Source organism: Lactuca saligna, chromosome 6 (genome assembly GCF_052625555.1).
Source record: "Lactuca saligna cultivar CGN05327 chromosome 6, ASM5262555v1, whole genome shotgun sequence".
NCBI lineage: Eukaryota > Viridiplantae > Streptophyta > Magnoliopsida > Asterales > Asteraceae > Lactuca > Lactuca saligna.
Window position 1 is genome coordinate 124174555 of NC_136422.1, and position 15356 is coordinate 124189910.

A 15356-nucleotide genomic window follows, 5' to 3' on the forward strand; every position below is an offset into this window, starting at 1 on the left:
TATAGCACGGGCTTCTACTATGACAAGGTTCTCAAACGCATGTACAACCAAAAATGGGAAATGATTGGCAATGCAACACCCCAATCGAAAGTTATAAACTATCTTAATAACCTCAATGTCAAAGTGTTGTAAAAATTGGCCTAAACTACTAATGAGTCTAGGTGATAATTACCCCAATCGGAAATTAGCCAAGACGATAGTTATCAAGCACCTAGGGACTTTTGAAAGAATAAATTCGGTCCAATCTCTTTTTATATTTTGATTTTATATTTGAATGTAGATGATAATTTCAATTTAATATTAACTTTTTTCACTATTATGTATCTGGATTTGTAATTCAAAATGTGTACAATAAGTGTTTTCTATTTGTTGAAAACGTGTCATAAAATTGTCACAAACCTTATCCTCGCACAGTTAAAACTATGATTAAAGTTAAAACTTTTTTCAATATTATGCCCACAATTGCCACTATTCGGGTAAGAAGAACCGGGTCTTTGGGTAATGACAAGATCTCCATTTCCAATCAAGAGTAAATCATGAAATCGAAACCCAAATCAAGAAAATATGAGCAACTAATAAAAATGTCATTAGAAAAACATATCCCTTTTATAAATCAAGAAAATTTGCAGCTAACCATGAAAGAAGTTCCTACTTATAATTCAAGTTCTTCCATTCTTATAAAAACAACCCTAAATGAGTTGAAACAAACTAGTAATAACAAATAACAAAGAAAGAAACTTCTATGAAGATCTCCATTTCCAATCAAGATCAGTATATACATTAACTCCCTTTCTTCCTTCTTTAAGGAAAGCAATCTTCAACTTCCCCATTGTAGATTCATAAATCTTGATTCCTTTAAGAAAAAATTGTTCAACATATCTCCTCAATTCGGTCAACCTACCCATACTAGCAAGCCCAATCAGCAAAGCATTAGCACTATCCTCAAGAGGTGAAACACCATCTTTCATCATATAAAACCAAATCTCAAATCCCATCTCAGGATCATCGAGTTCAAAAAACATGGAGATGGCAGATGCACAATTTGAAGGGGTTGGAGGCTGTTCGTTCTTTATCATCTCCAAGAAAAACTTCCCAGTTTCCTTCACCTTCTTGTTCTTGATCAGACATTCGAAAATTATGTTGTAGGTTAGGGAATCAGGGAAAACTCCATTGAAAGGCATTTCATCGAGCAGTTGGTAGGCGTTGGTGATTTCATCTTTTTTGCAAAGCAAAGTGATAATGGAATTATACATGACCAAATTTGGGATTAACCCATTTGTTGTCATGATTTCCCATAGGGATAAAGCATGAGCAGAATCGTTCTGGTTGTTAAGAACATCAAGAGCATTTGAGAAGAATTTCAAACCTGGTAAGCAGTTCTTTCCCTTCATTACATGAAGAAACTTCAGAGCTTCATCAGCTTGTGAACCTTGAATTAGAGTGTTCAAAAAAGATACATAAGCTGACATGTTTTCTGGGCTCCAACCAACACGAATCACCATCTCTGCAAACATCGTTTTTGCCTTGGCCACATTTCCTTCTTTCTCCCACCCTTCTAACAAAATCGCAAAAGAATCTGCATCTGGAGGGATTTTAGTCTTGATTTTTTCGAAAAACTCTGCTGCTATTTCTGTTTTGAAATGTTCTCGACATATAGCACTCAAAAGAGAGTTGAGAGCCATAACATCAGGTTGAATTCCATACTTTGCCATCGCATCAAACGCCTTTATAGCTTCATTAAACCTTCCAACCTCACAGTAGCTCCTGAAAGCTGAAACAAATGTAGTTATGGATACAATACCCTCTTGCGTCATTGACCTAATCGCTTCCCACATCCGCTCAAACATCTGATTCTTCCCAAGCAAATCAACAATCAAATTCCACGTTAAAGGCGAATGCTTTTGCTTCAAACCCACCCATTTGAAAAATATCATGGTAGCTTCAGGGCATCCATACGAGAACTTGATCACTTCTTGTACAACTTCAGGCTCGAGGTTCATTCCTGTCACTGATAATGCGGTTTCCACCTCCGCCGGAAAAACCCTAGCAAGTATTTCGCAAATAGCTCTTGCTCTTGGCGATAAATCATATGCATCAAGGTATGATGGGAAATGTTTCTGGGATTTCTCAGGTTGTTGATGTTGAGAAAGTTTTTGGTGTGCCAAGGGTTGCGATGATGAAGGGATAGTCTGATATGGGTGCCTTAAAGGTACAGTCTCCATCACCTTAAAACCCTTATAGCAAGCTATATGTATCAATCAGAAACTATATAGACACAAAGACAACCACATATTCAGTTGAATTGCTCTAAAACCTAAGTCGAAGAACATAGAAGCAATGAATACTATAAAGGAAGAACTTATAAGAATCAAATTAATGAAACCCCAAATCGAAGAATTTGCTGTTTCGCAGATTTTGTAGGGTTGAATGATAGAACGTCATAATTGCATACTGAAATTAGTTCACCGAAGGTGGCAAGATCGAGTTTAGGCGTAATTTGCATTTGCTGGTTAATCAATCGAAGGCTCAGGAGAACGCCGGAAACCTATTAAATTGTAGTCCCGTTCGCCGGAAGATGAAACCGATGGCAGTCCGCGTATTTTAGTATCATCGGTGACGTTTTTTTAGAAGCTTGAGAGCCGACCGGTCCGGGTCGGGTCGGGTAGGTAACGGGCCAAAAAACCTGCTCAGTTTTTATGAGATGCATCATAAATCATTAATGTCACTAAGTTAAAACCCCTAAAAACCACAGGTTAAAAAATAAAAATACTATTGATAATAAAAAATCAAATATTTATAAAATTTTATTAATTTAGACCGATATAAGTTGTCCCTTCGATGACATACGATAGACCGATATAAGTTTTGCCTATTAATTTATAGTGATTAGTTAAAAGTTAATATATACATTATTTTAAATATCCGAAAACCCAAATTGAAAACCAAACTCATATGGGTTTTGCAACCAAAAAAACAACATATCTAGTTTTGGGTTCGGTTTTAACCAAAAAAATCAATCCAAACTTAGTCATGTATATACATCCCTATTTATAACATTCAAGACAATTAAGATTTATTTAGTCAAATGTTATCATCAATTAAAGAGTACACCTCTTAATTAAAGTAATTAAATGGAAAATGATATTTTAGATAAATTAAATTACCATATTTGACATTTCATTATCCTAAACAATAAATCAAGTTTAACGATTATATAATATAAATATATCATATATGATTAACAAATCAATAATTTGACAAAAATAGATGGGTATAATCTAATTGGTATTTAGAGGTTAGCATGTAACTATATATAACCCATTATTTAGACGTAAAGCACGCGAAATTTTCCTTGAATATATGATGTCGTTGTAAACTTTTTTTATGTAGCGATAATATTATAATATAAATTTTAAAATAAATTATAGTTTATTTTGTAAACTTGGGAAACCATTTGCAAAATGTTTGTAAATAACTGGAAAAAATAACTCAAGCAACCACTTACTTATCATCTCCACTTGTAAATGTGATGGAAGAGTTCAAATCATTGTGTAAAATATCAACAACCTAGTCTATCTTAACATTACTATTCAGTAATGATCAACTTATAAACATCCATAAAGAAATAATCATTTAATTAACAATATAACAATGTACTTATAATAAACCAAAACATTTCAACCCAACATATGTAATAAACCAAAACATCGAACTTTCCATGTGAAGGCAATATACTTTAAGAAATCAACCCAAATAAGTAGATTCTTCACATACAGTTTGTATTCTATTTGAGCACTAAAATATCAAAAAACAATATATTAAATGTTATGATCCGAATATAGAAAGAAGAAAATGGAAGTTCCATAGCTACATATTTCCAAGAAACTGGTGTTGTTGTTACAAATTGACTTGGATCTGCCATTGATTAATGAGGATCATATATTCATATCAAATTTATTATTTCAAAATATTAACCTACTAACACTAATTAACATCAAAAATCAAAGAACGAGTGGTCACCTTCAAATAGTCGTTGACTTTATGAGAATGTTTAAAGGAGTACTCATAGCAACAACAACAGGTAGCGAGTTCTTGTAGCCATTCATAATCATATGTGGTGCTGTAGCTAACAAATGGTAGTTATGCCCAATGAAAATGCAACAACTTGAGAAAGTCCAATGATGAATTTTCATTGAGATCATCTTCGAAAGAACTTCTGGATTGAACACTGATCCGTTTTCATAAACAAAATGAATAATTAAGCTCCACCAAAGGTAGAAATTTCACTGTTCCTATGCCATCCTCATTTTCACGGCCAAAAAATGACCGATTTCGTTTATGCTTTATAAAAATCAGAGTACGTATTTTAGTGAAAATGTTACGGAATTTATTCCCAGTAAAATATGATAAAGACGTTATCAAAGCATTTCCGAAGAAATGTATTTTTATTCATTTTAAAACATTTGGGATGTCATCGTCAGTACAGAAACATAAGCATAAACATAATTTACATTCATTTACATTAGTGATCTACATCTCTTTAATCTCTCAGTGTAATGTAACTTCGTATCGACACCTGTGATACAAATAAGCTTGAGTGAGTCATGCTGGGAAACCTGGTGAGTACATATAGGGATTTCAATCCCACAATGTTATATCATATATATAATTTAGAACTCACAAAATCTACAATTTCACCACATATATAAGCAACTCTTACCCACCCTGTTAATCCTTACAACGAGACAATCCATACTCTCGGACCTTAAATTTTACCTCTTACTTAACCCATACTTTCGGATCTAATCCATGCTCTCAAATCAATAATTGTGCCCATTCCATACTCTCGGATTAGCGACAAGTGGCTATGTGTAAATCCATTCTCCCGGATTAATGACAAATGAGTATGTCCTATCCATACTCCCGGACTGAGGACGACTGACTAGAGGGATGAATGTGGGTCCAAACCTAGACCGGATGGACACGGACCCGGAAAACTCGGAACCAGTTAATGAGAATTTGAAGAACCGGAAACCAGACCGGTATGTAGAAACCGGTTCCGGTTTGGTTCCGGGTACGATACCAGGTAAAGTGGGTCTAAAACCGGAAAACCCAGAAACATTAAACTGGGTAGGTTGGAACTGGATAAAGTGGGTTTAGAACCGGAAAACCTGGAAAAACCGGAATTTTTTGGTAATTGCTTACTACTTAGTGGGTTGAACTTTGAAAATTTTCATATTGATATCCCGACTTTGGGAGACTGTAACTCATTGAATATAAAACTAAAACTAACAAAATTATAGTCTAAAATCATGTCCAAACTCTAAAATACACTATGGAACAAACCGCATGTCAATCCGACTTTAAACGAATGAGATATGCATGTGTTAACATTTTCACAAAATACAAAGTACAAAAACAAATAGCTAAAAAGTTGAAAATTTTCAGTTTTGATATCCCGACTTCGGAGGATTGTAAATCATTAAATATTAAACCAAAAATGACAAAATTATAGTCTAAACTCATGTACAAACTGTAACTACAAGTTGGAAAAAACCACATGTTAATCCGACTTCAAACGAATTACATATGTATGTTTTAAAACTTTCACCGAATACAAAAAAAAAAAAAAAACCAAAAAAACTAAAAACTTCCAGCATTGATATCTCGAATTTGGGGGACTGTAAGTCAATGAATATAAAACTAAAAATGGAAAATTTATAGTCTAAAATCATTTACAAACTCTAACTACACGTTGGAAAAAACTGTCTGTCAATCGGAGTTGAAACGAATGAGATATGCATCTTTTAAAAGTTTCACAAAAACCGGTTTCGGCCCTAAAGTGGTTCCAGTTCCAAACATCGGTTTCGATTTTAAGATCCGGTTTACCCGGACCCGATGGACCCAAACCCGAATTACCCGGAACCCGGATAAAGCCAATTTTTAAACTCAGAACCGGTTTTAGATATTCTGGTTCTAAGGTTTCGGCTCCGGTCCGATTCCGGTTTTCTGGTTCTAAAGCTCATCCCTAACTGACTTTGTCTTAATCCATACTCCCGGACTAAGGACAACCGACTATGTCTTAATCCATACTCCTGGATTAATGATAGTTGACTATGTCCAATCCATACTCTCGGACTAGGGACAATGACTATGTCTAATCCATGCTCCTAGATCAATGACATTTACTAAAGTTCTATTCTCTGAGTATAACTCACTCGTACTCGTAAGAAGATACTACCCAATATTCCTGATAATTAATTTAGGTTTACTCTTTATCCTAATTCATCATATATAATCAGGTATGTTCTTTAACACGTATTTCAGACAACATTAATTAACTCGCACATAAACATATAATTAATACTTCAATCAATATTTGTATTAAAAATCATGTTCATGAAAGGGACTATGCACTCACCTGATAAGGTGGTGACTCGGTACTCGGACGGCACTTCGTTTACTTTACACAACTCCTTTGACAGAACCTAGTATCATTACCACTAAAGTTTAGTCTAATGCTCGACGAGACTAATTAATAGTCTAATTATTATTACTATTATATAAGCGTTAACACAATACTTTTCACCTACTATGTACAGAAAGGGGCCAGACATGGAACATCGGAGGGCAGGATCATTTTGGCATATAGAACTTTTGAAATCCAGCAACCCAAGCGGCCGTCCAAGCCAGATTCCCCGTACCGCAAGTGGTTAAAAAGATATTATAACGACACTTATATAACTCATAATAATAGCCCATATATTTATTATAAGGTCCTAATAATATTACTATATTTAAAATAGCGTAGGCGTATCTTACCTACGAGGGTGTTTGGCTAGAAGCCAGGCTCTACAGGGGCAGAACTTCTGAGCTGAAAGCTCTTCTCCTCGGAGCCGTCGAGTGCTCTGGGGCTTTTTTTAGTGCTAGGAGAGTTTTGGGAGGTTTAATGAGCGTATAGAGAGAAGAAAGAATGGGAAAAGTGTGAAGAAAATGAGGATGAGAGAGGTTCTATTTATATGGTGAAATATGGCTGAACTTGGTGCCATATGTCACCATCTAGTGGCAAGACTTGGGGAGAAAGCAATGGCCAAGATTGTGTCACGTCACCCATTTTCGCACAACACACTTCCGACTTCTAAAATCCATAACTTTCACATACAAGCTCATTTTTTGACGTTATTTATATCCACGCATATGTAAAAATAAGATCTATAACTTTCATTTTGACTCTGTTGGCTAATTCTCAGCCGGTCTTAAATTTAACAGTAGAAGGAGATTATACTGTTAAATGAGTGTGAAAAATTCGTAACTCTTTCATACGGACTCCGTTTTCATCTGTATTTTTATCATTGAATTCCTATTAATGAGATATTCAATTCTCATTTAGGTCGTGTAGGCTAAAAACCGCTCGATCTGAAATTCGAGTTTCGGGTCGTGCACTGTTATGCTAAATCTAGAAAATTCATAACTTCATCATACGAAGTCAGATTTGGACGTTCTTTTTATCCACGCTCACGGTTTAACGTATAATACAAATTTCTTTTAGATCACTAAGGCCAAAAATTCCTCTATCGTAAATTCACTATTTACGTCTCCCGGTGTCGTGTCGGTTTTGCCGCAAAACTTCGACGGATCATAACTTCTTCCTTATAACTCGGATTTCGGCGTTATTTATATGTATGAAACCCTTGTAACATATACTACCACTTGGTTAAGAATACTCCTTCTAAATAATATTCCATCAATAACTCATTTTTGATGCTTATTGTCTCTAAATTGACTACCCGAATATGCGGGTGTTATAGTTCCTTTTTTAATCATTTTGGTAATGTTAAGAACCTAGTGTTTGTATATCCTCATAGGAGAGAGAAATCAAAGATTATCATTTTGAGTTTTGAGTTCCATTGAAGAAAAAGAAGAAAAACAAATTACATGGAAAACAAAGCTTTTGATAAATCTAATTCGGTGTTTCCTGGAGGACAATGACGTTAATCGGTGCAAGGAGACCAACACATGCAAGTGTTGCAACCTGGAAATTGAAGCTATGTGTACAATCAATTTAATAAATCTGATATGAAACATGATGAGCTAAAGTGATAGATTTTAATTTCGTTAACCTCAACAGGAGCACCCCTTCAAAAACTGTGGCCACTTAGGGTTTAAGAATAAAAACAACGATAATATCATGATTACCTTTGGATAGATATTTTTTGGGATGCAATTTCCTTAGATAGGATATAAATGAGAAAGTTAAATGATGGCCATCATCGCCATCTCCAGTCGATTCAAAATTGAGAGAGAGAGAGAGAGAGAGAGAGAAAGAGAGAGAGGCATAAAATATTAGTGAGCCCGATTAGGAGAGCAAGAGAAAAGAAGAGGATAAAATTGGTTGTCATAGGCGGCGATACAGGAGAGATGGGATTTATTTTCAAAATTGAAACTCCCCATTTCAAGCCAATATGGAGGAAAATCCAGGATTAAATTATGAAGGGTAAAAGTGTAATTTACTTTGATGGAAAAATGAATTGAGGACGTGCCATGTGGCCATAATGGATTGTTTTATTAAGAAGAAAGATTTGATATAATACAATTATTCAATTACTAGGTTATAACCCATATACGATACGGTTTTGTAAGGTATAACATCCTTTAAACATAATAAACGTAATAATAACTTAGAAGATGACATTTGCTTTGTTATATATATATATATATATATATATATATATATATATATATATATATATATATATATATATATATATAATCATTGATGATTATGCCTTACTCTTTGTTTTTGTCATTCACAAATGAAAATACATCAAACAACACTTACTAACATTTTGGCTACTAATTAGCAATAAAAGTAAAGGCCAAATAAGATTTAGTTTTTTGTAATGTAAATTTGTTATCATATTTAAACCTGTTTGCATCCAACTCAAAAAGTGATATTTTTTATGTGCACAACATATTCAAATATTGGATCAGACAACGCTCCTGGAAACTAACGCAACAAGTTCAAGCCTTCTTTCTCATGGAGTGAATTCTTCCTCTCCCGAGTTAAGTTAAGATTCTACAAAGATGGTAAAGGATGTTAATGTCACCATCGAAATGGAAACCACTGAAACATCTGGATATGCCCTCGTTTTGTCTATCGAGCTGACAACTATAATTGGATTGATTCATTTTCATCTTGGAATCCCAACACTGGTTACTTAATATCAAAACAACGAAGTTCCTCTACCACCAACAAAACCATTATACATTACATTCATAAATGAATGTATTAAATACGGATTAACCATGAATACTTTGGTAGTCTTCTATTGATTGGTACCTTCTTAACATTGCGTAAACCATATAAAAATCAATTATAAAAAGTAAGAGAAACTCTAAAGCATAAAAAAGAGATCTTACCATTATAAATAAATTTTGATTCTTGAAAAGTGGTAGGATTAGTGTTTGCAACACACTACCAACCACCTATTTCCTTATTTTGGTTTCAATCCAACCCAACAAGTTAAAGCTTTCATTCTTAACTAAGGTTTTAATAAAGGAAATCATTTGAGAAATCTATAAATTAACCAAAAGAACTAACATATTCAATCAAGAAAATTACATTTTAGAGGCTCCTGTAATACTTCAATTACATGAAGAATAAAGAAATTAAGAGGCTTCAAAGACTCGAAGATCTGAATAATTTCAATGAGAAGCATATTTTAGTTGCATTGTATTGTCACATTCTGCAATTTCTGCAATCATGAGAATGGGGCCATTATTGAACTTGATTCTATCTGGAAGTCTGGAATTTGGTTTTATAGATCCATTATGGTTTATAACCTCATTTTGTATAGTACTAATTGTGTACGTGTGATTTGTGTTTTTAGAAACCAAAATTATGTTTTTTTTTCTTTTAGTTTATAACAACCTTATCATCTTCTTTATATTTGTTTTTCTTTTTCTTTTAGTTTATAAAAGAGACTTCATGAAAGATGAAATACAAATGCTAACATAAATGAATCTTATCATCATACCTCTTCATGATAAGTTCATAATCACTTTCCTTGAAAACTCTTTGATTTCTTTTCAAGAGTGGTAACAAAACCACAAAACACCACATTTTTTGTCCAACATCCATCAGTGTTGCCCATCGATTCACTGTCTAGATAATCTATAGCCAGAAATAACAAAAATAAAAACTAAAAGTATAAGAAATGAATTAGATATAGAAATCCAATGGAATTTATTATACATCCAAAAACTTTAGCTTCTGTGATAATCACACTTTTATCACTGATGCACTTGCAACTGTTCTAGACACCTCCGAGGCATTTCATCGAATGGATTGTGAGCGGAAGCAACAAATTCCTAAAACATTGGTTTCCATAAGCCCAATAGGGTTAATTGATTCAAGAAAAAATCTAGGTAAATCCAATTGAAAAAATTATTAGCTGGATTTCTAGTTACCTTCAAGGAGATTCTTTTGCATTTATTAATAGGAGTCCCTTCAGTCCACTTATTTGAAGATGTGTAACAACCCAAAAATCCAAGGTAAAAATTTCATTTTTATTATAATCAAAACACTAATGTAACTTTATTCTAAACCTTGAAAAGCATTTCAATTAACACAATGTTGGGGTTAATAGATTGCGTTATGGGCTCGATCCTTAGCCCGATTTTGATTGCCGGTATTGGGCCTATCCAACTGTGCATGTTTTGTATTAGAGTTTAGTATATAAGCTGAATACATGCAGTCTTAGTAATGATCGCTTTCATTATTGTATTTTACTCTAAGTTTTGTAAACCGTAGCTCGCTTCTACAGCGGAAGTTCTTTGTCGAGCTCTGCTGAGGCGTGACTTTGTTTTGAATCATAAGCATACATTTGATTCCATCCGGTGTTTACTTTCATACTGTATTGCTTTGTTAGATCTCTATAATCATACCTGTGAAAGATCTAATTGATCAATAGTTTTTGTACTCATCAATTTGTATCAGAGCAGGAGACTGTGTGATTCATACGCATCTCTTCTGTCGAAGAAATTAGTAGGGTTTTTAATTCTGCATTGATTGATATTAATTGAGCCGTCATTCCATATTGATGTATATCATTAATTGTTGATCTAACCCTAACGATATATTACAATTCTGATCTTTTACAGGTTATCGATCAAAAGTCATTACAATGTCCATGGACGATTCACAAGCCAATCCAATCAACATCTCTAACAGCATTGGTTCGACGGTAAGGATACCAATCTTGTATACACAAGACTATGAAGTCTGGACGCATCACTTCGAAGATTATGTGATTGGATCGGAGGACAATGGATACTTGATCTGGGAAGCGATTACCGTTGGCCCATTTGCTCACTCAGGCACCTCTAAGATTATTAAAACTCAAAAGGAATACAAGCAGCTTGTTAGCGACATCAAAGATGGCCTCAAGACAAGAAAAAAAAGTTCCAATGCAACATAAAAGCTCTAAGGATGATTAGGTTTGCGCTGCAGTCAGATACGTTCCGTTTGGTAAGTTCGTGTGTCACGGCTAAAGAAATCTAGGATAGATTAAAAGAATTGTATTCCGCTGATGAAGATCTGAAACATTCAATTCAAACTCTCTTGCTGTCTGAATTTGGAGACTTTTAGCAGAAGCCTGAAGAGAAACTTGTTCAAGCCTTTGATTGTTTCAATCATCTTTTAAGTAAGATGATAAAACATGGGATTGAAAGGAAGGTTATCGAACAAAAGGTTACTTTTATGAACGGTCTCAGATCCAAATGGATGGCTGTTGTGTCTATAGTTAAAGCTCATGAACAGTTCAAGTCATATTCTTTGGCGAAACTAGTGGGTATTTTGAAATCTGATGAAAATGCTCTGTCTAAGGAAACGAACGTGGTTTCCAATCTGGGTTCTTTAGCTCTTATCTCTAAAGGAAAAAGCTCAATTGAAGAAGAAGAGGAGTTGGATCTTGCCAATTATGATCTAACCAGCGATGAATATGCCTTGATGGTGTCAAACCCTAGAAAATTTATTAAGAAGAAGTTCCCAGCCAACAAGAACCGAAACTGGAAGGGTAGTTACAGCACTGAAAAGATCAACGAGGAACCGAAGATGGGGTCAAAGTCTGAAGAGTCAAAGAAGGAAGTGAAAGTTGGAGGAGACTCAGGATTTGACTGCCATTACTGTGGAGGCAAGAATCATTTTGCAAAAGATTGCATGCTGAGAAAGAAGGAAGAGAAGACAAATGAAGAAGATGAGGAAGCGAGCCTCCTGAGAAGATTGGAGAAAATCAAGAAAAGAAAGTATGCCACTAAAAATACTACATGAATGCTTTAATTGTGCAGGGTACAGACAACTGTGATGAATTCGGTTGTGTGGAAGTTTTGTCCACAGATTCCGAGGATAATGAAGTCCGAAAGCCCACTCATGGGAAGGATATACTAGCAAAAGAAGAACGTGTTACAGGAAGGTGTTTTGTGGTAACCGAAGGCGTGTCTCAACTAAGAGGATACACAACCGACAAGGGAGTTGAAGACGAAAGGGAGCGAGAGGACATGTGTTTCGCTACCAAACCTGTCTGTACACAGATCAACGAATGTGATGAGTTGATCAAGAAGGTAATTTGTGACGAGCAGTTCGACGAAGAATGGTACATTGATAGTGGCTGCTCTCGTCACATGACAGGGAGGAAGGAAGAATTAAGGGAGTTTCGGTCTCTTAAGGATGGTGGCATTGTGAAGTACGACAACAACTCATTTGGTACTATCAAAGGCTATGGAATGATCACTAATGGCGAATTCTCTATAAGAAAAGTGGCTTATGTTGAAGGGCGGCACAGGATTGAAAGTATCATTTGATGATGAAGGTTCAGATATTGTCGAGAAGAGATCTAATAATGTTCTACTGAAGTGCAAGCGAAAGGGGGAAATGTAACCTTTGAATCTAAACCCCATTAAGGGCAAACCAACAGTTTGCATGCTCGCTACAGCTCACTTCAATGAAAGCTGGTTATGGCATCGAAGACTCTCTCATTTAAATTTCAAGGATATCAACAAGTTGGTTTTGAGCGATCATGTTTGAGGACTTCCGGTTCTAAAATTTGATAAAGAACATCTTTGTGCAGCATGTGAAATGGGAAAGCAAAGTAGGAAAAGTCATCCTTCTATTATCAATACTAAGGTAATAGAACCATTGGAGCTGTTACATATTGATTTATATGGACCCTCGTCCATCGAAAGCATTGGGGGAGACAAATACATTCTGGTAATAGTGGATGATTTCTCTCGTTTCACTTGGGTGTTCTTCTTAAAGCAAAAATCTGAAGCTACTCCAAGGCTCAAGGTCTTCAGAAAACAGGTCGAGACTCGACTAAGGAAGGTTGTTCGCAACGTCCGAAGTGACAATGGTCTTGAATTCAAGAAGAAAGACTTTGAAGACTTTCTCATTGAAAAGGGAACGACTCACAACTTCTCAGCTCCATACACTCCACAACAGCATCGTTGAAAGACGGAACCAATCTCTATGTGAAGCTGCTTGCACAATGCTATGCTTCGCCTCTTTGCCGCTGTATTTTTGGGCCGATGCAATTGCCACTGCTTGTTATACCCAAAACAGATCATTTTTGAACAAACGATTCTCTATTACTCCCTACGAGATCTTGAACAATCGTATACCAAATGTGAAATTCTTTCATGTGTTCGGTTCAAGATGCTTCGTGTTCAACTCAAGAGAGAATCGGAACAAGTTTGATGCAAAGGATGATGAAGGAATTTTCTTAGGCTACTCCCTGAACTCCAAGGCATATCGATTTCTCAATAAGCGCTCAAAGAAGATCGAAGAAACATACCATGCCACCTTTGACGATAGTTATGTTAAGAAGGCGAAATCAACAAATGGTGCAATGCAAGAGATCTTTCCACAGAATGCTCAAGTTACGGCCTCTCTTTCAAATCCTTTCGAACAATACTTGCTTTTGTTTCACGAGCCTCAAAAGGCAATTGACTCTGAATCTACGACAAAAGACAACAAAGTTGATAGTCTAAAACAAATTATTGACGATGTTGCTCAAAAGATGGCTAACGATCAATCTAAAGAAATCAAAAGACCAGAAGCAAGCAAACTTGTAAGTGACCGTCCTGATGTTGAGGGGGAGCGTCCATATCTTTTTCATGATCAAGGTTCATCGTTCCAGGGGATAGCTTATTGCCTCATTCTTCAAAGTCTTCTGAGAGTCCACTCAAAGAAGGGAACACCAATCCAGATACCGAACAGGCATTAGTCTTCGAGGGGGAGAACACCAACATCGTTGATGATGACATTCAATCCGAGCTAGAGGTAGAAATAAATGTTGAACTGGATCCCATCTATGATCCAAATTTCCTTCCATTTATCAAATGGACCAAAGATCACCCGCAAAGTCAAATTATCAGGGAATCTTCGGAAAATGTGTTAACTCGTTCTCAAATCAAAGCGAAACAGGTTGCACTCTTTTCTAAAGTCGAGTTTTGCATGTTCAACTCCTTTGTTTCCAAAGTTGAACCGAAGACTGTTAACTCAGCGCTTGATCATTCAGACTGGATTCAAGCCATGCAAGATGAATTAAACGATTTTGAAAGAAACAAAGTATGTCATCTTATTCCAACTCCAAAGGATGCTTTAGTTGTCGGTCTCAAATGGGTTTTTAGGAACAAGATGGACAAGGAGGGGAATGTCATTCGTAACAAAGCAAGGCTGGTGGTCAAAGGATACTGTCAGGAAGAGGGAATCGATTATAAAGAGACCTTCTATCCAGTTGCAAAATAGAATATGTTCGTATCTTTCTTGCTTATGCAGCTCACAAGAACTTTGAAGTCTATCAGATGGATGTCAAATGTGCCTTCCTCAGCGGTGTAATTGAAGAAACCGTTTATGTTGAGCAACCGCCAGGCTTCATGAACGAGAAGTATCCAGATCATTGTTATGTCCTTGACAAAGTTGTATATGGCCTCAAACAGGCTCCCAGAGCATGGTATGAAACTCTCACTCATTTCTTAAAAATGTCTAAATTCAAACAAGGTTCGGTTGACCCAACCTTCTTTCGTAAGCGAGAATGTAACCACCTTATGATAGTCCAAATTTATGTTGATGACATCATCTTTGGCTCCACGAATCCTAGCTTAACAGCTAAATTCAGAAAGTTGATGGAAACTAAATTTAAGATGAGCTTAATAGGTCCAATTAACTTTTTTCTTGGATTGAACATTAGATAGGGACCTGAAGGCATTTTTATTAATCAGGAGGCATACACCAAGACTTTATTAGCTAAATTTGGGATGATGGGAGACTCCAAAGTGAAAGTGCCTATGGCATTTGG

General features: G+C 35.6%; 1 protein-coding gene across 1 annotated transcript; it reads right to left on the reverse strand.

The window, feature by feature from the left end:
- Positions 1-587: 587 nt before the first annotated feature.
- LOC145001828 (uncharacterized) lies at positions 588-2662 on the reverse strand. The gene has a single exon (XM_078961171.1). It carries the CDS (start codon positions 2220-2222, stop codon positions 741-743), a length of 1482 nt encoding a protein of 493 aa, XP_078817297.1. The 5' UTR covers positions 2223-2662; the 3' UTR covers positions 588-740.
- Positions 2663-15356: the final 12694 nt, after the last annotated feature.

What these genes read in the sequence shown, in the direction of transcription:
- LOC145001828 (XM_078961171.1), bottom strand. Translation starts at nt 2,222, where the DNA reads ATGGAGACTGTACCTTTAAGGCACCCATATCAGACTATCCCTTCATCA.